At 53.8% G+C, this 26,560-nt stretch overlaps 1 protein-coding gene across 1 annotated transcript in view; it reads right to left on the bottom strand.

The window, feature by feature from the left end:
* CCDC183 (coiled-coil domain containing 183) overlaps window positions 1-26,487 on the bottom strand; it is a 30,369-nt gene extending 3,882 nt beyond the window's left edge. The window contains exons 1-11 of the mRNA XM_034752148.1: window positions 24,822-26,487; window positions 23,944-24,065; window positions 22,839-22,916; window positions 21,352-21,519; window positions 20,248-20,352; window positions 10,034-10,156; window positions 9,349-9,477; window positions 7,791-7,851; window positions 6,144-6,244; window positions 4,061-4,221; window positions 2,023-2,188 (exon numbers count right to left, since the gene is read on the bottom strand). Of these exons, the coding sequence (XP_034608039.1) occupies window positions 2,023-2,188; window positions 4,061-4,221; window positions 6,144-6,244; window positions 7,791-7,851; window positions 9,349-9,477; window positions 10,034-10,156; window positions 20,248-20,352; window positions 21,352-21,519; window positions 22,839-22,916; window positions 23,944-24,065; window positions 24,822-24,891 (1,284 nt within the window). The 5' untranslated portion in view covers window positions 24,892-26,487. The remainder of the gene's footprint in view (window positions 1-2,022; window positions 2,189-4,060; window positions 4,222-6,143; window positions 6,245-7,790; window positions 7,852-9,348; window positions 9,478-10,033; window positions 10,157-20,247; window positions 20,353-21,351; window positions 21,520-22,838; window positions 22,917-23,943; window positions 24,066-24,821) is intronic.
* Window positions 26,488-26,560: the final 73 nt, after the last annotated feature.

Consider the following 26,560-nt stretch of genomic DNA (forward strand, 5'->3'; position numbering starts at 1 on the left):
CTGTGCGGCCGCAGCCTGCTCTGGGGGGTGCTCTGGGGGCTGAGCGGCACGGCTGCAGCCTGCCAGCCCCAGAGCTGCAGCTGCTTCGGAGGCTGGGGGGAGAGCAGCGTGGCCAGACGCAGAGAGACTCTGGCCCCGCCTCTTCCCTTCTGGGTCTGCTGGCTGTGCTGCCTCTCCTTGCCCCCTCTGCTGGGGGGAGGGGCGGTGTCCCACCTCTCCCTCTCTATACCCATTCATAAGCCGACCCCCTTCTCTGGTGCGTCCCTTTTTTACTAAAAAAATTCGGCCTATGAACGAGTATATACAGTATCTTTGGAAGTGTGTGGGTAGAAGGCCTAGTAAACAAAGACAAAGAAACGAGGACGCGATGGAATGGACTATAAATGGTGCCTATGATTTCTGCAAATCAGAGTCGTTTATTGATCCAGAGTCCCATGTGGATATAGATGTGGTTTTTGCTGGCTCCCCGCATCTTATGATCTTATGATCAGAAGGAACCTCAACTGGCCATCGGGGCCATTCTGACCTTTGGAGTCTAGTATAGTATGTTTGGGGTGTGAATGTGGAGTGAGTAAGGTTTGTTTTATAATCAATAAAGAGCATTTAGAGTATTATATACCAATGCTGCATCCAGTAGCTGCCTGCTCCCCATCCCGTAGGGAGACCTTTATTGCGGGTCTAAAAAAACTCTTCAAAATATGACCCAGACATAAACTGATGCAGGGAGGTCTGCCCGAGTCTGCAGCCAGCCAGCATGAAGCAGGAGCTCTGAGCAGAGTGAACTGTCCCATTAATCTTTAGGAGGGGAACTTCTATTTGAGTGGTGGGGAAGAGAGACCTTTTAGGTGATGTCTGCATTGCTTGCATACCCATTCTCTCATCGAGCTAGTACACATACAAATAGCTACGGAGCAGTGGCTGAGCCAATGCCAGGTGCTTCAGAGGGAATGAACTGCACAGGCAGGCAATCATCAAGTGATCCATCCCCTGCCATCCAATCCAAGCTTCTGGCTGTCAGAGGCTAGGGACACCCAGATTGGGGCGCCAGAACAGGGGAGGCCAAGAGACCATGGTCCATCCACTTTTTGCCATGGCCCTGGTCCCCTGCCCCTTCTCTTCTCCACGAGCCCCCGTCCCCCAGCCAGCTGAAACCCAGCCTGGGTAAGAGTGTCCAGGGAGCCTGGGCAGCTGTGGGGAGCTGCGGACCATCCATCTACCCGGGGTGGGGAGGCCCGAGTGCAGCTTCTGGCCTGTGTCCCAGCCCCCCACTCCAGGTGGATGGAGGCTCTGCAGCTCCCCACAGCGGCACAGACGGCTCTTACCGTGACCCAGTTGCAGCTCTTTGGCCCCCAGGGCCCCACCGTCAGGCCAGGCCTGAAGCCGGAGTCAGGTTGGGGTAAGAGCTGCATGGGCAGCTGTGCCCTCCTCACCCCCACTCACACTTTTAGGAAGAATCTGTCAACCCTGCACCCAGAGCATGGGGTTGCAGCCCTGACCATCCTGGCTATTAGCCACTGATGGACCTCTCCCCCCTGAACTTGGCTAATTCTTTTTTGAACCCTGCTATAGTTCTGGCCTTTGGAAATGGAAAGAGCATGCAATCTGCTGTGTCTGAGCGTGTGATGGGGTCTACAGGCCCCACACTGAACCAGGTCTGGGAGCAGAGCAATGCTGGGCTAGGCAGGTGCAGGACACATTCCCAGTGGAGGAGACACAGGGGCGGGCACACCAAGCTGATGCTGAGAGCTGTACCAGGAGTGTCAACAGCTTTGTGAAGGCTGCTGTAGCAGCATGGAGAGCGAGCATGCAATACACTGCCCATGACTGAGGGAGAGAACCGCTCCTCTGTGGGAACGACAAGGTGGCGATGATGATGTAGTGGGTTTGGGGGTGAGCTTAGTTACAAGCTGCCAAAGCAAATGACATGATGCTGAAGAGGTAGGAGCAGAGAGCCCTCTCCTGCCCAGCCCAGCTCTGCACGATGACAGGAAGGGCAGGAGGGAGGGGATTTAGGGCACATACATGGCCAGGCACAGTGATCCCGCACAGGCGAATTAGGAGGTTGTCAACGCCATTTTCAAAGCTGAGCAGAAGCTCCTGATTCTTCAGCATTTGGGTGTGCACTTGGTGTAGCCGGACCTCTTCCGCCTCCAAATTCTTCTTCAGTTCTTCCGCCAGTTTCCTAGAGCTAGAGGATGCACACACATGCACACACACTCACACATACACACACACATGCACATACACGCACACAGAGGCACACCCACATACATACACACGCGTATACACACACACACGCACACACACAGGGCCAAGGGAGGCTGTTATTCATTCGGATTATACTTATGGAGCCCCATCCACACAGCATCTGGATGCTCTTTACATGGCTTAGATAAGCGCTATCAGACACTGTACAGGAGCACACACGCCGCAAATCCTGCACCACAGCAATGTTAAAGGGCAGGCATGGAGGAAATCTAACCAGTGGGCACCTTGCCCGGGATTCTGGAGCCTGGCTTTCATGTGTTTCCAGGAGGGGCAAATTCTGGAAGTGAAGGCCTGCTGCTGAGAATGCCCTTGGTTCTGCACAGCTATGTGCAGTAGCACTTGTGGGTCTCGGACACATACCAAAATCCTTTCCCCAGATGCCATGTCATCGCTTTTGAAGCACTGATGCATACAATGCATAGGATTCCAGGGGAATTAAAGATGTGCCCTGCAGAAATGCAGAGGACCAAGTGCGTTGGTGCGGGGAAGGGAGAAGGCTGTGAGGATTTAGAAGAATATAGAATATCAGGGTTGGAAGGGACCTCAGGAGGTCATCTAGTTCAATCCCCTGCTCAAAGCAGGACCAATTCCCAACTAAATCATCCCAGCCAGGGCTTTGTCAAGCCTGACCTTAAAAACCTCTAAGGAAGGAGATTCCACCACCTCCCTAGGTAACCCATTCCAGTGCTTCACCACCCTCCTAGTGAAAAAGTTTGTCCTAATATGCAACCTAAACCTCCCCAACTGCAACTTGAGACCATTACTCCTTGTTCTGTCATCAGGTACCACTGAGAACAGTCTAGATCCATCCTCTTTGAAACCCCCTTTCAGGTAGTTGAAAGCAGCTATCAAATCCTCCCTCATTCTTCTCTTCTGGAGACTAAACAATCCCAGTTCCCTCAGCCTCTCCTCATAAGTCATGTGTTCCAGCCCCCTAATCATTTTTGTTGCCCTCCGCTGGACTCTTTCCAATTTTTCCACATCCTTCTTGTAGTGTGGGGCCCAAAACTGGACACGGTACTCCAGATGAGGCCTCACCAATGTCTAATAGAAGGGAATGATCATGTCCCTTGATCTGCTGGCAATGCCCCTACTTATACAGCCCAAAATGCCGTTAGCCTTCTTGGCAACAAGGGCGCACTGTTGACTCATATCCAGCTTCTCGTCCACTGTAACCCCTAGGACCTTTTCTGCAGAACTGCTTCCTACCCATTCGGTCCCTAGTCTGTAGCAGTGCATGGGATTCTTCCGTCCTAAGTGCAGGACTCTGCACTTGTCCTTGTTGAACCTCATCAGGTTTCTTTTGACCCAATCCTCTAATTTGTCTAAGTCCCTCTGTATCCTATCCCTACCCTCAAGTGTATCTACCACTCCTCCCAGTTTAGTGTCAATTTAGAGGACATCAGATCCCATCCTCACACCCAGAGCACCAGTAGATATGGGGCTGGCACCAACCATGGTAGAAAATGTACTCTATGAGCCTGAATTGCAACATGGGGGAGGGATAGCTCAGTGGTTTAAGCATTAGCCTGTTAAACCCAGAGTTGTGAGCTCAATCCTTGAGGGAGCCATTTAGGGAACTGGGGTAAAAAAACCAAAACAAACAAAACTGTCTGGGGATTTGTCCTGCTTTGAGCAGGGGGTTGGACTAGATGACCTCCTAATGTCCCTTCCAATCCTGATATTCTATGATGTGGCCTCCTGTCAGAAGCTAAGTCATCAGGGTGAAGACCCAGGAGCAGATGGTGGCAGCACAGAGCCCAGCCATCAATGTGCAGGTGTAAATATGTACCTTATGGAGCTTGGGGTCTGGTGGAATTTCAGCTCAGCACGTTCCAGTTCCAGCTCCTTCAGCTTTGCCTCCAGCTCCTCACGCTTCTGCTCACACTCCACTATCTGCTGTTGCAGGTTCTCCCCAGTCTTCTGCTGGGCCAGGAACCTCCCTGCGATGTCCTGGCCAGGAGGGAGAAGGAAGAGGCATCAAAACAAAATGCATCAGACCAGGAAGAATACAGGACCTTTGAGATCAAATTAGACGATTGGGCCAAAAAAAACCTGATGAGATTCAACAAGGACAAGTGCAGAGTCCTGCACTTAGGACAGAAGAATCCTATGCACTGCTACAGACTAGGGACCGAATGGCTAGGTAGCAGTTCTGCAGAAAAGGACCTAGGGGTCACAGTGGACGAGAAGCTGGATATGAGTCAACAGTGTGCTCTTGTTGCCAAGAAGGCTAACGGCATTTTGGGCTGTATAAGTAGGGGCATTGCCAGCAGATCGAGGGACGTGATCGTTCCCCTTTATTCGACATTGGTGAGGCCTCATCTGGAGTATTGTGTCCAGTTTTGGGCCCCACACTACAAGAAGGATGTGGAAAAATTGGAAAGAGTCCAGCAGAGGGCAACAAAAATGATTAAGGGTCTGGAGCACATGACTTATGAGGAGAGGCTGAGGGAACTGGGATTGTTTAGTCTCCAGAAGAGAAGAATGAGGGGGGGATTTGATAGCAGCCTTCAACTACCTGAAGGGGGGTTTCAAAGATGGAGCTCAGCTGTTCTCAGTGGTGGCAGATGACAGAACAAGGAGCAATGGTCTCAAGTTGCAGTGGGGGAGGTCCAGGTTGGATATTAGGAAACACTATTTCACTAGGAGGGTGGTGAAGCACTGGAATGCGTTACCTGGGGAGGTGGTGGAATCTCCTTCCTTGGAGGTTTTTAAGGCCCGGCTTGACAAAGCCCTGGCTGAGATGATTTAATTGGGAATTGGTCTTGCTTTGAGCAGGGGGTTGGACTAGATGACCTCCTGAGGTCCCTTCCAATCCTGATATTCTATGATTCTATGATCCCAGCTCCACGTTTGGAGTGCGGGGGGCTTATGCCAGCCATGCAGGCCACACCCTGGAGCATGTGAGATCAGCACTGCCCAGTTACAGGGATATTATCACTATTTTGGGGGCTCATTGGAGGTACTCCTCAGTAGGAGCAGTGCAGCAACAGGCTGTGGCCTTGGGGTCCCACATTAGACCCTTAGATGTTGCAGGTGGCTTCTTAGCCCTTGTCTAAGGCCATCCCTGCCTACTGGGGCCTGGCATCAGTGGGCCAGATCCTGAGCACTGGACTCACTCCTCAGTCCTTAATCAGGCAACAGTTCCAATTCAGAGCTGAGTCAGGAGCTCGGATCTGACTCTCTGACGCCTCTTTTCCCTTGGCGCACGTCCCAAGGGTCTCGTCCCCTGACGACACAGTGTCTGCTGCTTCCTTAGCTCTGCAAATCAAACTGCTCTGGTAAGTTGGTGCAAACGGGGAAGGAAAGGAGCAGCACACTGTCCAGCCACTCTGTGCCAAGGCAGAAGGGGGCTCAGACAGCAGCTCCCAGCACACAGGATGCCCTGAGAGAGTCGCCAGGATGCTCTCCGCAGTCAGAGGTGTTGAGAGAGACAAGCACTCAGCTCTGGGCAAGTCTGCTCAGGCTTCTGGGGATACCATTCCCTAGACGCTTCAGAGGATCAACACGGGCATACACATAGTCACCCTGGTATGAATATTACATCTCCTTAGCAGAGGCACACCCATGCTCTTAGCTGATCCCTGGCCTGGCAGGACAAGGACATGGGCATGGCATGGGAGAAGCTATCCATACCCCGGGATGCTGGAACAATTGGTAGAGTGGAGGTGCTGAGACCCATTGACCCAAAGGGTAAACCCTGTATATGATGGAAACCGCTTCAAGCCAGGGGGTGCAGCAGCAACCCCTGCACCCCTAGTTCCAGCACCTATGTCCACACAGGACAGGAGCTTTTGGCCTCCAGGGCTGACAATCTGGCATTACCTCCCTAGAAGCAAAGCCCCCAAGCCACGTAGCCCTGAGTGCCTTACCCAGAGGTGTGAGCACTGCACTGCACACTTTATCTTGTCTACCTCAGACGTCACTTGGGCCTGATGCTCAATCTGGGCTTTGGAGGCCTCCAGCTTTGCACCTAGGCGTGGGGAGGAAGCAGCAGAGAGAAGACTAGAGTTATATCCCCCAGTCTGGGGCAGACTTGGTGGCCAGAGGAGGGGGTGGAACAGGGCAGGCGTGCAGGGGGTCACGGAATGACATCCGAATGACGGCCAGCGGTTGGAGCAGCAGGAATGAAGAGTCTATGGGCAAGGTATAAAATAACAACTGAGTTCAGATAAGAGCTAGAGAGACATTCCCTAAAACCTCCCAGAACTCCCCCCCCACACACACAAATCTACAGCGACATGGCCAGGGACAACCCACTTGACCAATGAAACACTAGGTTAAGCATTCGAATACAAAGACAGGCTCTCCTTAGCTAACCATGCCCTGCTCCTAGCAAGATCTGTCTCTCACATTAATGCCACCCTTGAGCCAAGTCCCTTTGTCCGTCCCCATGCAGGGCCAAAGAAGAAAAACCCTTCCTGATATGCAGGGGCCCAGAGGCAGCTCTCCGAGTTGTATTGACAACCGTGTCAAAAGGACCGAGTATCACTATTAAATTTGTACGGGGCTTCCTGGTTCTGCTTGTAGGCTAGCTAGGCTAAGGGGGCTCTGTGCAAGGGAAGTGTGCAATCTGGCCCTTGAGCGGCCAGTCTGCAGCCAGCCAGCCTAGAGTGAGGTGGAGTAAGTTGTGTCTCTCTGCTGTAGGGAACAGCCTGCTTTGTCTCTCTCTGGTTTTGGTTCTTGTGTGTTATTGTTCTGGAATCTAAGAAATAAAGTTGTTTCACGTTACAACTTCCAGCAAGAATATTTATGTTTTTTATCTAACTTCTCTGTGTGTGTTCCATGAACATAACACTGCCCACATAGTGGTGCCCCACCAAGAGGCTTAAGTGGTGCAGGGAGCCTTGGGTTGGGCTGAATTTTACCCAGGCTTGAGGTCAGTGCTGTCCCCATTAACCTCAACAAGAGCAGGATGAGGTCGCATGGGAGCAGATGTCTCCCACCCGGAGCTACCAGTGACGAATACTCATTGACTGTGACCTCTGGGAAAAGACCCCAGGCAGAAGAGAAATAGCCACTCCCAGAAACCAGGGTTGTCCATCTCCAAGCTGGATATTCATACTCCACCGCCTGATACCCTGCCTCAGGCAGCGGCCAACACCTATTTTCAGTGGACTTGGGATGCTGCCTGAGCTTTCAGCAGGCTACGCCCTGGAGCAGCTCCCGGAGTTACGAACGCTGCACCCTGGAGCAGCTCCCGGAGTTACGAACGCTACACCCTGGAGCAGCTCCCGGAGTTACGAATGCTGCACCTTGGAGTAGCTCCTGGAGTTACGAACGCTACGCCCTGGAGCAGCTCCCGGAGTTACGAACGCTGCACCTTGGAGCAGCTCCTGGAGTTACGAATGCTGCGCCCTGGAGCAGCTCCCGGTGTTACGAATGCTACACCCTGGAGCAGCTCCTGGAGTTACGAACTCTAACCTCTCAGGGTACTGGGCTCCAGTCCCTCCTCTCCATCAGCATGTGCACAGCAGAGGAAGTTTCCAGTAGCGGGCCTGGCCAAAATGCAACCTCACCTTTCAGCGACTCACGCAATATCAGGACTGGGAAATCCACATTGAGCTCTCGCCTGGCCTGCTGCAAGGGAATTAGAAGCAACCCAATGAGTCATAGAAAAGCATAGGAGGAAATGAGGCACCTGGACCACGCCAAGCCAAACTGGCCTCAGGGCAGAGCCAACCCAAGAGGTAATGATCTAGATATGTAGCTTCTCTCAGCCAGGGGGATCCCAAAGCACTTTATACACAGGGGCCAGGTTCTGGCTAGATTAGGTGCTTGTCTGGCCCCCATCACCACAGTATCTGGCTGCCTCCCAATCTCTAATGTCTTTATCCTGTGCGGCAGTGCAGTTGTATTGTGTCCATTGTACAGATGGTGAGCGGAGGCCCAGGGACTTGCCTAAGGTCACCCAGCGCATCTGTGGAGGAGCAGACAGGTGACTGCAGGTCTTACAAGTCCTAGATCAGCACCTGAACCCCTGGACGATCCTTTCCCTCTGAGTAACTCCAGAGTAAGTCCACTGACGCCTCCCGGCCTGAGGCCCCGGGCCGTATACCTTGCATTGTTGCTGACACCAGGGAAGAGAAACTGTGAAATGCCACGGTTGTGTTTCAGGCCCACTCTGCCAAGGTGTCAGCCATGACACAAGTGTAGGGTCACAGGGATCAGGCCCAGCACACGTGGCCATCACTCACTGAGCCAATGCTGTCATGTGGCCTCCTCTAGGGTGGGATATAGCACCCATCCTGCACCAGCGACCTCCTACTGCTTTCTGGCTAAGGAGAGAAGGACAATTTCTCCAAGTGACCTGAAGCGGGAGCCTTAAGTAGGTGAATGTCATTACCCAAGCTGGGACCTGGCCGGCACTGGGGATAACAACTCATTTCTTGTATGAGGAAGAGGATGGTCCTGCAGTTATAGTACAGCGCTAGGACTCCTGGGTCCTAGTCCCAGCTCTGCCACAGGCTCATTTTGTGACCTGGCAGAAGTCACTGCCCCTCTCTGTGCCTCAGTTTCCACACCTGTAAAGTGGGGATAATGGTACTGATCTACCTCATGGGAGGTTGAGAGGCTTCATTCTTTCTGTTTGAAGACCCATGGCTGGAAGGAGTGATGGGGGCAAAGGATGATTGTAACCAAGAGCCAGGCCTTGGGTTTCTGGCTCATCCAAAGAGCACCATTTCCAGCAGTAACCCTCCTGACTTAAAGGAGAGAATCGCCTAGGACAGGTCCATCTGCAGTGGCTGGAGTCAGGGCAAGGGCTACATCACCCACACTGCTCCTCATGGAGATCACTCTCCCACCCAAGCACTGGCTGTGCTTAGCTTCTGGGAGCCGAAGAGACCCGAGCCCAAGGCTGCACTTCACATTGGATTCCATAAGTCAAGCCACAGGAGCTGAGGATCACTGGACAGCTGCAGCTCACCCCACAAGCATCCCGTGCTAGGGGCTGTCAGGGTCGAGAAGGCTGTCAACATTTCCCTGCTGGGGCGAACTTCCCATTCATGATCCCCAAGCCAGGCACACAGTGTGAACTCACTCGCCCTTCTGCGCCCATAGCTCACGTGGACTCACCACTCTCCTGTGCCGCTCGCTCGCATCCTTGACCCGGATCCTGTCAATCTGCTTCTTTTGGAAGTTTAGGGAATTCTCCCTGAACCTTCTCTCTGCAATGAATTCAGTTTCCATATTGGTCATGTCCATCTGGAGTGTGGCACAGCCAGGGAAGGGAATAACAATCATCACATCAATAAAGCCCCTTCCATGCCAAAGTACTGCACAAGCTGCATCCCCACAGCACTGCTGCAATGCAGCCACCTCTGGGGCAGAGCGTGGCAGACAACTGGCCCATAGCGCACTGCACAGCGCGGGGGTATTTTTGGCCAAGGATGCCTCGGCAAGCCCCCACATCCTATGAAATGTGCCGTGGGATCTTTAGTGCCTGTGCAGAGCAGGCAGGGCCTCAGCTTTTAAGGTCTTTTCCAAAGGACTCTCCGCAAAATAAACTGCCTGGACTGCTGGAGCAGCCAGGGTTTGAACCTGTCTGGGTATTTCATACCTAGTGCTTTCAGCAAGCTGTCCCCAGCACCCAGGTGTGGGGCAGGAGGAGCCTGGTGGGCACCGGAATCCCCAGTTCTGCTCTTTATGGCAAGGCCAGAGAAGGGGCCTAAGTCATCGCTGGAAAGGTCACTGCATGCAACAGACACTGCAGGACCTCTCCCAACATGCCCAGTACCTGATTCCCAAGCAGAGTTCTCACCTTGGCTGCTTCTGTCGCTTCGGTGGCATCCACAGCCATCAGTCTCATGCCCTTCAGCTCCACCTGGTAGACTTCTACCATGTGCTGAAGGACGTCCAGCTGCAAAGGGAGCTGGGCTATTTCCTAGGGCACAGAGACACAGACAGCAAGTCTCACCACCTATAGGACATGCTGGTGCAGTACAACCCTGTGCCCCCACCCTCCCTAGTGAGATGCAGCATAACAGAGAATGGGGGAACCACCTCTGGAATCAACAAGGAACTCAACTGCAAAAATCCTGGGCCAGATTCTCTCCTGCACAATACAGGTACGGGGCGGGGGCATTGGATGCTAAGGGACCATAGGCTAAGTAAGAAGGGGAGCAAAGTTTCACCCCATCCAATTCTGCCTCCCCCCACTCCCATTACGTCTCCTCTCTCTCCTGACGCAGCCCTATGTTGGTGGGGCAGAGCCGGCTCCAAAGAAATTCCCAACTGGCCAGATCATACTCCACCTAGTACCACTCATGTCATGGGTGTAGTCAACTGCTTCAGGTAGAATAAACCAACACATTTATTAACTACAAAAAGAGAGATTTTAAGTGACTATAAGTCAAAGCACAACAAGTCAGATTTTCTCAAATGAAATAAAAGCAAAACGCATTCTAAACTGATCTTAACATTTTCAGTGCCCTTACAAACGTAGATGCTTCTCACCACAGGCTGGCTGGTTGCTCTTCAGAAAGGCTCTCCCCTTTGATCAGCACTTCAGTCGCTTGATGGTGGTGTCTGTAGATGTAGGTGGAAGAGAGAGCGAGCATGGCAAATGTCTTTCCCTTTTGTCATGGTCTTTCTTCCCTCTTGGCTTTGCCTCCTCTCCTTGAGAGTCAGGTGAGCATTACCTTATCGCAGTCCCAAACTGGCCAAAGGAAAGGGGGTGACTCACTCGAAGTCCAAAAGATTCTTTTGTTGCTGCCTAGGCCAGCGTCCTTTGTTCCTGTGAGGCTGGGCTGGGTTTGTCCCATACCTGCCCTGATGAGGTGTGAACTGCCTCTCTGCTCTTGGAGAGTTTTTGCCTGGGTTTCTTTTAAGCCTTGAAGACACATTTTCAGTCTCATAACTATATACATGAAATTATAACCTATGACATTACTGTAACATTACTATAACAACAATGCTCAATGCATCATGAGCCTTCTGAAGACACCCGACACGACAAACTTTGCATTGGATACCACACAATTATTTTACAAGGATGAACATGGGGGTGCTGGGTGTTCCTCCAAGGTACAGAATGTCACAAATACCAAGAGGAAGTTTAACTTTTCCATTTAAATTCTGAGCTCTAATTTCAGAATCTTTCATTGCATCCTTTGCAACCTCTCAAGTTGCCCACAGTGAAAGGTAGCTCTCAAATGAAGCCAACGCTTCTGCACAGAGAGTCCATTGCTGGACAGAGGACACAGATGTTTGGTGGTGTACTGAACACTTCATGTTTTATGTCCTGAAGTACAGTATCTTGTTTGGGTGAGTTTTTTACTTCATTCTGTAATTTCGTAAATGGTTTCAAGAGTATCTTGCAGGATAGGATTGTGACAGACATTGCAACCCCATGCAGTAGCTTTGGGGACCATTGTATTAAACTTATGAATGGTTTCTATATGATTGTGTTCTTCTCCGGGGCAGGGTTACCACAGCGCCTCCAGGAACTAAAAACAGAGGGGGTGGTTACTCCTGGGGATTGGAAACAACCCCAGAGAAGCACCACCCTGGGGTGGTTTGCATATACTGGCTCAAGCTGGGTTTTCCCACAGATTAGAAAACGAAGAAAGGGCTTTCGGTATAAAAGGATGAGCTTGAACGGATCCAGGGCCTTCTCTCCAATCTGGCAAATGGATATGAACTTTTGTCCAAGGGGCCCCAATCCTGCTGAAGGGTTGGGAGGGCCTTGACCTTGGCCCCATAAGACTGAGGGTGACTCCTGGTATGTTTAGTGGGTGTTTACATCTGTTTATTGTTTTTATACGTTTTCTCTGTGATGCTTTTACCTCAAGAATAAAGGTGCTTGCCTAGAAAGAGCTGGGTTATAGCTTGTAAGTGTTGGCAATACACTGGTCATCGCCTTCAGAGACAAAGCAAAGCACAGGCACTGGCCTGCAGGCAGACTGGCTTGCTGGGGATATCACAGTGTAAGGCAGGGAGCTGTGCAGCATTAAACCCCACCCCCCAGGCAGAAGGGAGTGGGACAAAGGACCCTGCCCAGAGACAGGTGATGGCTGGAAGCCTCAAACTTTAAGTGCATGCCCTCAAGGGGGAATATAGGTGCAGTTACTCCTGAAACTGCAACAAGTATTATTTTTAATAGTATCCTGACATGCTCGTGATTCCTCCTGTTGCAATCTGGTTGCTGCATCTGATACAATCTGCCATATTAATGGCACCATCACAGCATTGTCCATGACAGTTGTTGATCCTCAGATTTAGGCACAATAATACCTTTAATAACTGATACCATTACCTCTGTCAATGTGGAGGCCACATTGTACAATCCAATGAACTCTTCATGCACAGTCGGCTCATCACCCACATATTGTAGGCGTAAAACCACTTGCTCTTTGTTGAAGAAATCTGTTGTTTCATCCAGCATCACTGTATATCACTGCCCAGAAACCCTCTCAGAAATCTCCCTCCCCACTTTAAGAGCCACCATGTCCATTATCTCATTTTGAATAACTTGGCTTGGGAATTTGTCTTGACTCTTTTTCAGCCCCTTTGAAATACCAGGATCACATTTGTCTGCAAGCAAAGCAGCTGAATACAACTGCAGTTGAACTCTCCAGGTAAGGCCCATTTTCAGCTTGTTCAGTATAATGGTCTTCCAGTGCAAGTCCCTGTCTGGCAAGATACCACGTACGACTGAATATTTCCATTAGGATCTTCCTGGTTTATTCTTTCTTCTGAGAGTACTGAAAACTTAGCATGAGCCCGACATTCTCGGGGGTCTTTTGAAGAACATCAACCATTGAACCACTGAAAAGCATGAAACCAGGATGAGCAGAGAGCACAGCCTTTTTCCCCAAAGGGATCTGCAGGGAAAGACTTATGTCGTGGCTGATAAGGTGTCTCAGAAATGCTAACAGGCATTTGGTTTCTGTTACAGACGATAGAGACAGCTTAGTTTTACAACCAGCAGGGACTGATCCACTCGTTGGTTGGAAGCATCGTTTCCTCCTGTTTCATTTCAGCCTTGAAAATATCCACTTTGTTTCTGTACTTCATGCAGTCACTGCTCACTTAGTGAGAATGGCATAGGATTACAGAATTGAAACACATACACACAATCTCTCCTGGTAAATTGAAACATTTAGCTGGCCTCTTGGTTTCAGAGTCACTGTGTACTTTAGAGATCCATCCAGAAGGAGGCAGAAGGAAGAAAGGGAACAGCCTACAACTGATCTGTTGGTTACTGAATATAAGGGGACTGTTGGTCCCTTACTAAAACTCCTGGGTTTTTTTGGTTGGCTAGCTCCCAGTACCAAAAGGAAAAGGGACAGGTTGATGGGAAATCAGGACCCTGAAACTGACAGTCCCCAGGAGCAATGGGGAGAAGCCAACGCTCCAGGTCAGCCTGATTGACAAGGTGGGCAGGCGAATGAGGCAGTCGGGGGACCGGGGTCCTGTTTTCTGGGTGAGCTGGAATTGCCTGGGTCAGACAGAGTGGGACTGAGCTAAGGAGAGAGCAGGAGCCTGAGCTGAGCTGGGGAGCAGAGCCGTGTCAGCCAGAGAGAACCAGAGAAGCAGCCCAGGGTGCAGGCCCGTGTTGGGAGCAGAGCTGCAGCAACCAGAGCCAGAGGGGCCAGAGGAGCAGCCCAGGGAGCTGCGTTGGAGGCAGAGCAGCAGCCGTGCTGTGCTGGAGCTGGGGCTGGGGCTGGGGCTGGAGCAAGGTGTGGTGAGCAGATGGGAAGGGTGAGGGGGGACCCTGGGCAGGGGGCCCAGCACAGGGAGATGCCCCAGCCAAGAGGCCCTGCAGGCCAGACTTGGGGGGATCGTAACCCCACAGAGGGGCTGACGCTGGGAAGAAGGGTCCTGCCATCTAGAGCCTGAGAGCGTGTGGCCACCGCCAGAGCAAGTGTCTGACCCACAACGTCCCTGCAGCACAGCCAGGGCCTGGGCAGGGGCCTGGGCCGTGTGAGGGGCAGACTGTGAACTGCCCGGGCGTTCCAGAGACGCTGGTTGTGCCGTCCCCGGGCCACAGAGCAGGGTGACGGGTTTTCCTTTCACGTTCCCCATTTTTTCCTGATTTTTTTACTTAGTTACTGTTTAATAAATTGTATTTGTTTGAACTGTATGGAATGATCAGTGGGTCACTGAAGCATCCAGTACAGAGGGAGCCCCCCAGAGTGGGGACACTCTAGCCCCCGCCCTAAGTGACCATGAGGAGGTGGGGGGTCGAGCTCCCCAGGAATCCTGGGCCCAGCCTTGTCAGGGTTATGAGGACTCTGCCACACAGGAGAGTGGAAGGGGAGCCCTCGAGGTCAGGCAGGCCTCTGGGTAAAGGGGAGTGGGAGCGAGGACTCAGATCCTTTCGCCAGCCAATTCCACCAGGGTCGTGTATAAGCCAGGAAAGTTCCCCACACTAGCGGGACATTGCCCCACTTTCATGTAGCAGGCTTCACTCAGGAGCCAGTCGAGCTAGTGGTCAGTCTGCAGGCAAAAACAACAAAGAGTCTGGTGGCACCTTAAAGACTAACAGATTTATTTGGGCATAAGCTTTCGTGAGTAAAAACCTCACTTCTTCGGAAGTGCCTCTCCGAGCCTGGAGGCAGCTCTTCCAAGCACTCTGGGGGCCCAGCAGCCAACCCACAGTTTGTCACCTGCCACCCAGGAGGCCAGGGGAAGAGAGAAGGAAGCATAGGAGGACACAGCCCCTCCCTGTCCCCCAGGTCCGGCCCAGGGCCCAAGGAGAGAGAGGCAAGGGGTGACTCAGTCCCTTCTGGCTGCCACTTCAGCTTAGTCTCCCCTGGGCCACTTCCTACCTTCCCTGTTTCCCTTCAGTTTGGGGCATGGCTCCAGACTTATGTCTAAACAGTCTCACTAGTTGAGGGCTTCAGTTGAGGTGTGTGTGTGTGGGGGGGTGCTTCCCACTCACCCACAAAGTCCAGGTGTCCCCCTTTAGTCACAGGAAGGGGATCCCAGGTGAGTCTGACTCCCAGTCCCAGTCCTTCCCCGATCCATTGCTCTGCTCAGTGACTACAGCCTGTCTGCCATCATGCAGCCAATCTTTCCTCCATGCACGCTCCCCCTCCCTCCCGCCAGACTGCCAGGGCTCCATGTCCAGCAGCTGTGGGGGGCAAGGCCTTTTTGGCCCAATACTGCTCCCCCACTCCTCTGCCCTTAGTGGGGGCTGTCTTATGCCTGGAAGCCACTTTTCTGTTCTCTTTACGTAGTCCTTGGGTGCCTCAGCCAGCGACTCTGACAAGAAGAGGACAGCTGGAGCCCTTTGCCCCTCAGCATGACGGATTCTGAAGTCCTTGTGCACCGAAGAAGAGAGAAGAGAGCTGTGGAAAGAGGGGGAGAAGCACAGATGGGCGTCTCACCCAGGCACTCAGAATTCCCCCTCAGAAGAAGAAGAGGCCCTGCTTGCTGAGCCATTTCCCAGCCAGGGAAGAAAGGGAAGAAAGGAGCCAGAGCCTGGCACAGGAGAAACCTTCCCCATGACCAAGAGCCAGCCGATACCAAGGGACATGAAGCAACTCTCAGAGTCCCCCCTGGACTCAAGAGAACAGACAGCGTTATCAGTGCACTGTGCCTACTACAATCATTACATCCAGCGGCGGCTCTATGTATTTTGCCGCCCCAAGCATGGCAGTCAAGCAGCTTTTGGCGGTGCGCCTGCGGGAGGTCCGCTGGTCCCGCAGCTTTGGCATACCCGCCGCCAAATTGCCACCGAAGCCGCGGGACTGGCGGACCTCCAGCAGGCATGCTGCCGAAGGCTCCCTGACTGCTGCCCCCACAGCGACCAGCAGGCCGCCCCCTGAGGCTTGCCGTCCCAGGCACACGCTTGGTGCGCTGGTGCCTGGAGCCGCCCCTGATTACATCATGTCAGAATGAGAATCTGCAACTGTTATTTGATTATTTTTTCATTCTAACCCCCTTCCCCTCCCCCTCCAAATAAAGAAGCTGTCTCTACCCCCGCAGATGGTGGAAAGAGGCGGAACTGAGACTCTGGATCTTCGAAATACAGCTGTGTTTTCCATACAGCATGTTTTGTTGTCTTCTCCTTGAAGCGTTACCCCTGCAATGCTGCACACCATCTGCTTCTGGTTTCTCAATTCCAGACTGCAAATCACACCCTCAACAGCCCCTGGCTTTCTCACTGCAGCATTGCCCAGCCCATGCTTTGCAATAACATACACTACAGCAGAGGTTCTCAAACTGTGGTCCGTGGACCACCAGTGGTTCACGAGCTCCATTCGGGTGGAGTTCCCTGTAAGGTGTGCGTCTGGGCGGCTGCACATGACAGAAGGAAGGGTCACCCACCTAATTAGTGGAGCCATGCAGGCGTAAGCTGAGGTAATGGCCTTGGGGGGAATAGAGGGGAGGGAGCACTGGGGTGAGAAGAGGGGGTGGGGGGAATATGGGACGTGCAGTTCTGCGATGGCCAGAGAAAGAGGCGACTTTCCCCAGCTTCAGGGCTGCGGCTGCCAGGGAGAGACGGCCCTTCTTCCGAGCCCCAGCTCTGTGGCTGCTGTGGCTGGGGAGAGACCCCCCTCCTTCCCAGTCCCGGCTCGGGAGCTCCCCACCGCCCAGCTTACCTCTGCCCCTGCTCCGCCTCCTCCCCTGAGCGCGCCACGTGCCCACTTTTCCCCCTTAGCTCCCAACACTTGCACCGCAAAACAGCTGTTTCCCGTGATTGCGGAGGAGGGGGAAGGTGGTGCGCTCGGGGAAGAGGGAGGGCCGAGGCGGGGATTTGGGGAAGGGGTCCAATAGGGGCAGGGAGGGGGCAGAGTTGGGGTGGGGACTTTGGGGAAGAGGTTGGAATGGGGGCGGGGCAGGAATGGGGAAAGGATGGAGTCGGGGCGGGGCTGGGAGCGCAAGCACCCACCGGTGCCAGGGAAAGTTGGTGCCTATGTTCCCAGCCCCAGCTTTGGGGCTGCTGCGGTGGGGGAGAGAAGGAGAGACCCCCCCCTTCCCAGCCCCAGCTCAGGGTCTGCCGCGGCAGGGGAGAGAAGGAGAGACCCCCCCCCCTCCTTCCCAGCCCCAGCTCAGGGTCTGCCGCGGCGGGGGAGAGAGGGCACATCCCTTGCATTAGAAAGGTAAGACAACTGATATTAAAATATGAGTTGTGCGCTTTTATTTGCAGAACAAAAAAAGTTAATTAATTATTAAGGGTTTTTTTATATATATATAGTTAGCTAACGGTACAAACAACATTTGGAAAGATCATTAAGTAGTCCACCAAGACCCTCAGCAATGTTCAAGTGGGCCACACACAAAAAAGTTTGAGAACAACTGTGCTACAGATTCCTCGCCACATCACTGCAAGGACTGCACACTGCAGATTCCTCACTGCAGCACTGCATGGACTGCACACTGCAGATTCCTCTCCCCAGCACTGCACTGAATTCACACTGCAGATTCCTCACTGCATAACTGCATGGATTGCACACTGCAAATTCCTCTCCACAGCCCTGCATGGACTGCACACTGCAGATTCCTCACTGCATCACTGAATGAATTGCACACTGCAGATTTCTCTCTACACCACTGTATGGACTGTTCTCAGCACACTGAATCTCAGAGCTGCCTGCATTTATCAACACAAACTGGTAACATGCATTGCTTGGATTTTTTAACAGGACAACATTCAGCATAAGTGGCTTCCCAGGACATGAATGTCTGATTGCCTTTTAGACCAAAAATGTCTTTCCCAAGATGAGCCTATTATGATCTGCTGACTTCATGATGTTCCCCAATTCTAACGCTCTCAATCCAGAAGGAAAACACATCAGCAGATTTGCAGCTATTCCAAACACACTTCAATCATGTTACTTAGGGTTATCATATTTCCACAATCAAAAAAGAGGACACTGGGGGGGGGGAGCCCTGCCTTAGCCCCGCCCCATCCACTCCCTCCCACTTCCCACCCCCTGTCTGCCCCCCTCAGAACTCCAACCCCCCCCGCTTCTTGTCCCCTGACTGCCCCCTGCTGAGAACCCCTCACCCTAACTGTCCCCCTAGGACCCTACCTGTCCCCTGACTGCCCCGACCCTTATCCACTCGCAGTGCTGGCAGGGTTGTAGAAATTTTGGTGGTGCCCAGAACCCACCCACCCCCACCTGCCTAAGGCTCTGGGAGGGGGGAGGAGGTCTGGGGTGCAGGTCCTGGGCTGGGGATTAGGGTGCAGGAGGGGTGCAGGCTCTGGGATAGAGTTTGGGTGCTGGGTGCAGGCTCCGGGCTGGGGCAGGGGGTGGGTGTGCAGGAGGGGGTGAGGGGTGCAGGCTCTGAGATGGAGTTTGGGGGTGGGAGGCGGTGCAAAGGGAGGGGGTGCAGGCTTTGGGAGGGAGTTTGAGGGCAGGAGGGGGTGTGTGGGAGGGGGAGGGGTTTGGGAGGGCGTTTGGGATAGGAGGGTATGCAGGGGTGAGGGCTGTGGGTCTGAGGATGAAGGGTTCATGATGCAGGAGGGGGCTCAGGAATGGAGCAGAGGATTAGGGTGTGGGGGGATGAGGGCTCTGGCTGGGTCTGAGGATGAAGGGTTCATGATGCAGGAGGATGCTCAGGGCTGGGGCAGAGGATTAGGGTGCGGGAGGATGAGGGCTGAGGGGTTTGGGGCATTGGAGAGGCTCAGGGCTAGGGTGGAAGGGCAGGGTAAGGGCAGCCTGTCTTCCCATTAGTGGATGGGGGACGCTAAGACCCGGGGGCAGCAGACAGCAGTTGCTGCTGGCTCTGGCAGTACAAGCAGGCAAGGGAGAGGCAGGCAGGGAGAGGGGACCCGCGGGGGGGATGGCAAGTGGAGGCCAGGAACCCATCCAACACTCTCCCGCTCCCTGACTGCCCTCCCGGACTCCCCTTACCATTCTGGCTCCACTTGTAGGCAAAACACTCTGCCCGGTGGGTCGGTTTGTGTGTTACACAGGGCTGCAGATGGGGGGGGGGAGCAGGGGAGGGCTCTGGCTGCTGGAGACCAATGGGAGTGGCTCAATCGGCCCAGCCACCCAATCAGCAGCCGCACTGTGCATGGAAGGGAGGGAGGGAGGCGAGGGAGAAAAAAACCCCGGACATTTTAACCTTGTTACCAATTCCTCCCTGACGGCTATTTAGAGACGCAAAAGCCGAACATGTCCGGGGAAATACGGACGGATGGTAACCCTAATGTTACTGTATAGCTTGTGCCCTACTGTGGAGACATGTAAGGACCTCTCCAAAGAGATAGGTTTGCCACCCATCCGGTTTTCACCTAGACAATCCGGGCTTTAGCCATTTGACAGGCCCTGATGTCTGTTTTTTTTTTTTTGATCTGTGAAAAAGGTGGCAACCCTAAGTGGAAGGAAGGAGGCAGCGCTGCAGCAGCACATGGTGCTCAGGGGCGGGAGCAAAGAGGGGCAGGGCCTTGGGGGGAAGAGGCAGGGCAGGAGGCGGGGCCTTGCGTGTCTGGTTACGAGCCAGTAGAAAGGTGGCAACCTTCCCAAGAGGGCCAGCATGGGGCTTGGAAAGGGAAGCCATCTCACATATCTGGGCCTGTAAATCCCATAGCCAGCTCCCAGGGCTAAGGCTGTGTCCAGGAGACAGGAGCTGGTCTCAGTGAGATGATTCCAGGCAGAGACTGGCGTGAGCCAAGACTCTGGATCCAAACACCCAGGAGCTGTGGGGAAGTTGCAGTTTACAGCTGAACACTATGACTGGTTTATCTCTAGCCCCAGAGCAGACCCAGCACAACAAGATCATTAGTGCAATCAGCTTCTGTTAAACAATGCACCTGACACCTGTTTTCCAGATGGACACGGGGTTGCCTTGAGTGATCTCCTCTGGTCAATGCCTGAAACTGCTCCTTTATGCTACTCCATGGTCCACGAGGTGGGTTCTAGTCCCATCCCACAACACTTTTGCTCTAAATTAATGAATTAGAGCCTGATCCTGCCCACACCAGTGGCAAAGGGTTGGGCCCTAAGCTGGCATTATACTCCTGTTTGGGGCATATGGTAGCCTGAGGAGATCATACGGGGGGAGGAGGCTCACATCCTTCAGGAAATCCACCATCTTCAGATACAGGTAATAAATCTTTTCACCAGTCCTGATTTTCATCAGCATTTTCTCTATGTTATTCTCCAGCTGACGAATCACCTGCAACAGAGAAGGATCTTGTGTTGCTTCGCTGGGCTGCCTGGGACATGAGAATGCTCCTGGGGACCAGATGGGCCAACTCAGAGCCCCGGGGCTGGCTGGCTAGGGCTCCAGAGCCCTCAGGAACGGGGAGGGCCAATTAGTTTGGTGCTCCAGTAGCTTTATATTCATTTAAAATCTCTTTTTGACACAGCCCCGGGTTAGGATAGGATTCTTCCAAGTTGCATTGCCCTTAGCCATGGATTTGAAGCCCAGCATCCTCCCCATGACAGGCCACTGACTGTGTGGCTCCTTTCTTCTGGCGAGTACAGGGGATGGGAGGGACGCTGATAATGGTTTCCAGCTAGGGGTGGCGGTGGGAAGGCCATGTGCTGCTGGTGTACAGAGCAGGGCAGCCAGCCTGGGAACTCCTGGGTCCATGAGCCCAGGAAATGGGGTTTCAGGGTTTCAGATCTGCCTCTCATCTGCTCTCTTTGCTGCTCCTGCCCAGTAGCTTTAGTAGTTTGGTTTCTACTGGGCCCAGGTTCTCTTCCGCTGCACATCTTTGGGTACTAGGGCTGCAGTGGAAGGAGTGGGGTCAGTCTCGGCAGGCAGGGAAGGTCTGGGATCACTCTGCGGCTACCCCTCTGGCTGAACTAGAATTAAAGATGGATTCCTCATCCAGGCCTCTACAGCTGGAACAAGGTCCCTGTGATGTGGGGCCTTCAGGGTGCAGAAGTGCAAGTGAGCACAGGTGCATGTATGGGCCGAGTATGCACATGCATGAGTGTGCTTACATGGGTGTGAGTGCCCATGGAAGGACATGGGGACTGTCCAGAGCGAACCCTCATCCAAAACAAGCCACATCTTGGGCTGGTTCCAGAGATGCCCAGGCCCCTGCAGGTCCAGCTGAAGTCAGTTGGACCAGCAAGTTCTCAGCCCTTCCCGGGACCTGGCCCGTTGCTATGACCACAGATTTCTGGCATGCACATTCTTCTGCTGGAGCTGAGCCCTTGTCACCTGCAGCTGTATCTGGCCCTGTCTGTCTGCTCCTTCCATGTCTGCCAGGTGTTGCAGCTTTCGCTGCAGCTCCTCCAGCATCCCGCCCCGCCTCGTCACCTCGTACAGCAGCACGTTGTGCACGTTCATCCTGTCAAAGATGGAGTTTTGCAGCTTCTCTCGGGCAGCCTGAAAGAGACACAGTGGCACTGGGTGGACTCACCCACAAGCAGCCTGCAGAGGGTTTGGCCCCAAGTGAGCTTCTGAACCACTTCACCCTCAGCCAGCCCAAAGGCAGCCTTGCAATAGGCAGAGCCCCAAGGGAGGAGAGCCGGGGATGAGGTGATGGCCAGGAGAGCTGCTGATTGTGCATGGTAGGTGCCCAGATACCACAGTGACAGGCAGCAGAATAAGCCCTAAGATAGATGTCAGACAGAGCCTCGAGCTGGAGTCCTGTGGGGTGTAGGCTGGGAGATCTGGGCTCTGGGGTGTGAGTTTGGCCCAGTGTAAAGAGTGGGACCCGTCACTGGAGTCCATGCAAGCTGTGCTGACAAACATGCAGGGGCTCTTTGCAAAATGCAGATTGGGATCTGAAAGTCATAGAATATCAGGGACCTCATCTAGTCCAACCCCCTACTCAAAGCAGGACCAATCCCCAACTATTTTTTTTTTTTTGCCCCAGATCCCTAAATGGCCCCCTCAGGAATTGAACTCACAACCCCTGGTTTAGCAGGCCAATGCTCAAACCACTGAGCTATCCCTCCCCCATAAAGTCAATAAAAGAGTCTGATGCTCTAATCCCACGAAAGCCTGGAAATCAGTAGCGAATGCCTGTGCCCACAGAGCCCCCCTCCTTTCCCAGGTGCTGCTCCTGCCAAAGGACAACAGGGCCACTGCAGCTGGAAGCAACCCCTGATCTGCCAGCAGTGAGGGGCCAGCTGAGCTGATGTTGTAGCCCCTGCTGCTCCCATATTAACCTCTGGCATGTCCTGAATCCAGCAGGAAGGGAAGGTCCCTAGCTAGGGTGGAAACAGCACTGGGGCAGTTCTTCACAGTGACGAGCCTTCGAACTGCTAGTAGCTGTGTGACTGGCAGGAACACATTGTAACTGAGGGGAGCCACATGAACCTTCTCTGGGGTCTCTGCTGCACACTGCCACTGTTCAGATCTTCTCTGTGACAACAGCACAGCCCCTCCTGCTCCAGAAACAAAGGCCCTGCCAGCTGAGCTAGAGGAGAATCTCCAGTAACTGTTAGCAGTATAGGGTCTGTGGCACACAGCCGAACAGTTCTGATTCCATCCAGCACAGGGTGGTGGGACACGCATGCGTGTGCACACGCACACTCCCCAGCTCACTACAGTACAGACCCCAGGAGCAGAGGTTTGCTGACGTATCACGGAGAAGGGCAATTTCCTTTAGGGCCTCCTCCCTCCCTCCCACACCCGTTTTCTCTGCTCTGTCGCTGGGCAGTAAATGCCAGAGATTGGGTGTGTGCTTTGCCAATTACCTCCACAGTGCTCCTGGCTAAATGCATCTTCAAGTGCTTTTGATCCCAGCATGCCTGGGAAATCGTCACCTGGTCGTACTGTGGGCAGGAGAGAAGCAGAGAGAAACTTGGGATCAAAGTTCTACTACTAATTATCTGTGAGTGCATCTGCACACAGTAATTGTTAATGCATTATTCCCAGTCAAGGGCTGACCGCCTCCCAGCCCCCAGCTACCAGAGCATCCTCATCTGCCGATGGCTGAAAGCAAGGCAGGGTGAGGCGAAGGTGTCTACACATTTTGGGGGCCTCCATTTTTGGATTCCCTTCCTGAGCCTTCTAGAACCTGCCTTGCAGAGGGGCTGAACTTCCAAGCCCCCGGCTGACTAGCGTGGGTGCTCTCAGCGCTCAGAGCCTCTGGTCCATGAGGAAACAGCCCTGCCCCACGGAGCTCACACTGCACTGCAGAGCCAGTGGGAGAAGCTGAGACCCTGGGAGCACACAAGGGTCACTGCTGGGGGAGGTCGGCATGGGGGCAGGGGGCCTGGAAGGCAGCACAATGGTGATGGGGAGAAGGATCCAAAGGGGGCAAGGAGGGAGGCAAGCAGGAGGAGAGCTGGGCTGGGCCTCCCTGGGAGGAGCAGCCTGCCTCTGCTGGGGGGCACAGTGGGGGCAGTGCCTGGAGCTGGGGAAGTGAGTGACATGGGCAGAATGGGGGTTAATAGCAGCCCTGGCTGGGCAGCGAGGCAGCTGAGGGAGTCCAGGGGAGAGATGCCCAAGGCTGGGAGCAGGGTTTGGAGGGATGGAGAGCAGAGAGGCAGGCTGGGATGGGCAGGGGGCCCTAGGGGCTGCAAAGCTGGGTGGTGGGGCAGGAGAGCAGGGACCGAGGGAGCAGAAGGGGATCCAGGCAGCTGTACCAGTCCTGAATGGTATTTCCCTTGGTCTCCTGCTGGCCCTGGGGGCGGCAGGTGAATCCCCTCAGACCTGCAGGGCATGGTGGTGGGTGCTGGGGCTCAGGGATGGTGAACACCCTGGTGGCTCTCTGGGTTAGGCTTAGCAAGCTTGCCCCTTGGCGTGAGGACAGAGCCAGGTGCTAGCAGAGCAATGCCCTGGCAGGAGCACGGGTACCTTCTGAGCCACGCCCAGGGTGCACATCTCGTCGTGCACATTCCCGCGCAGGAAGCTGATGAGCCCTTTGTTCTGAGTGAGCTTCTCCTCCGTCGAATGTGCAAAAAGCTTCTTCCCTTGCTCTAGAGGTAAACTGGGGATTTCAGTCAAAGGGCAGAACCAGGTCCCTCCCCGCGATGCGCCAGGCTCTGACAGGGCAGGCCTGGCACTGCGTGCTCTGCTGCGCGTGGGTGGAACTCACCATCACATCATTGGTGCCCGTGGCGCGTCACTGAGGCTCTGGCTCCACATTTACCCCCCACCCCTTCTGGATATGATAATTCTATGGAAACATCTTGGGATTCCCATTGTAGAGGCCGAATTCTGCATCCCCAGCCAGCCACACGTGACTGCTGCAGAAGCCAGACAGCCCCGTGCACCCATAGTCTGACCTGCGGCAGCCCCCGCCCAGACCTTGGGCAGGTGACTCCCACTCTGGGGTGCCCCTCGATAGCTCCTGTCACTGAGGGCTGGCACAGCAGCCTCTCTGGGGGGGTTTGCAGGACCCAGACCTCCCTCTGCCCAGGGGATTTCTGGCATGTGTCCATAAGTGCCAGGCAGCCAGGATTTGGACCCACAATGCCCATCAGGCATCATTGAGGGCTGTTGGTCATTAGACCACCATGCCCACCCCCCTCTCCCAGCCCATCAATATCAGTGGGGTTTCCTTCTCCCCCATCTCATCTGAGCCCTCTCTGAAGCCTGCTGCAAACCCAGCTACAATCTCATCGGCCCTGCTCCCTAGGATTGCACTTGGCTCCTGGGTCCCGGCAGCTCAGGGGGCTCAGGAAGGCTTTCACTCCAGCCTGTCACAGCCTGGCCAAGAGAGAGAGCATCACCTTGCAGTGAGATGATGGCACGCAGCTCCCGGATCTGCTGCTTGATATCCCTCTTCCTCTGGAACTTCATGGTGGCAGAACGAGGCAGAGAGTATCCTGTCAGTCACTCAGACTTTGGGTCCCTGCCTGGAGACACTTCTAGCCCTCTCCTCTCACCAGCCGCTGAGCAGGAGAGAGATCTGCCTTTTCTATTATCCTTGTCCTGTGACATCAGGAGGACCTTTGTGACTCAGTCATGCATCAGTGGGTTCTCAGTAGTGACAGTTGGGTGTGTGTGTTCTCTCTGCGTGCTGTCCCAGCCCTGCACAGGTAGCTGGCCCAGAAGACCCTTGATAGCACTACCTACAAAGACCACACACTTGGTTCGGCGGCAAAGGCCCTTGCTCAGGATTATTGTCGACCAAGTATGGTCCTAGCACCATGGCTCCCTGGTTACAGGTACACTAGCACATCTATGCCTATGACAATGGACCAGCTCAGCCAGCAGCGGGACTTTCTGCAGCCCCCTCAGCTGGACACAGGTGCCCCTCCAGCAACTTCTCCTTCCATACATCAATACAAACAAGTTCATCCATCAGCCTGTCCTCCCAATCCTTGTCTTACTTGGGGTCGTGTGTTCCTGTGCCAGCTCCCAGGATTGTGCTTATATCGCACCTCTGTGCTGGGGTGGACCTGAGCTTTCCTTCCGGAATGTGTTTCTATGAATACCCAGGGCCTAGGACGTCCTGGGAGTGCCTGTTTTTCAGCAACGCTAGCTCTGCCTTTGCCAAGTTCATGTGCAGGACAGTGAACTTCTAAGCAAGTGTCTGCTTTATGATGATTAGCAATCCCTCGATTAGAGGATGATCTATACCACAGATTTGTATATGGGTCCTGAGATGACTCAGGAGTCTGATCCTGGAACCGCAAATCCACCCGCAGTAGGTACAAACATTTTGTGGGAGGCCAGCGGCCTGCTGGAAGAAAGTTCTATCTTTTTCCTTCCTCTTCTCTCTTTTCAGCTTCGAGGGCAAGGCGCTTCGACGTGAAGCGGGCCACTGCCTGATGGAGGATATGGCGCCATTGGGGTCGGTTGGTGGCTTGCTCTTCCCAGGTTGTGATGTCCACATCAGTTTTCTTAAGATACGCTTTCAGTGTGTCTTTGTAGCATTTCCTCTGACCACCATGGGTGAGCTGAGAGTAGAGGACTTGTTTTGGGAGGTGAGAGTCTGGCATCCGCACACAATGTCCAGCCCAACCAAGTTGGTGCTTGAGGATCATTGCTTCAATGCTGGTGACATTGGCTTCAGTGAAGGATGCTGGCGTTAGTGTGGTGATCTTGCCATTTGATGCAAAGGATCTTCCAGAGGCATCGTTGGTGATACCTCTCCAGCAGGGCCGGCTCCAGGCACCAGCAGAGGAAGCGTATGCCTGGGGCGGCACATGCTAAGAGGCGGCATTCCGTCCATTCTTGGGGTGGCAGAGGCCGGTCAGCTTTTTTTTTTTTTGCGCTTCTGTAGTTCGGGCGGCGGCAGCCCGAGCAGTTTTTTGTTTTGTTTTTTGCTTAGGGCAGCAAAAATGGTAAAGCTGGCCCTGCTCTCCAGACTCTTGTGATGCTGTCGAATGGTCACCCAGGTTTCGCATCCATAGAGGAGCATAGGAACAACAATTGTCTTATAGACGTGGATCTTGGTGTCCTGCCGTAGGTCATGGTCCGTGAAAATGCGTCGGAGCAATTTCCGCACTTGCGCACTGGATCC

This window comes from Trachemys scripta, chromosome 17 (genome assembly GCF_013100865.1).
Source record: "Trachemys scripta elegans isolate TJP31775 chromosome 17, CAS_Tse_1.0, whole genome shotgun sequence".
In the NCBI taxonomy this organism is placed as follows: domain Eukaryota; kingdom Metazoa; phylum Chordata; order Testudines; family Emydidae; genus Trachemys; species Trachemys scripta.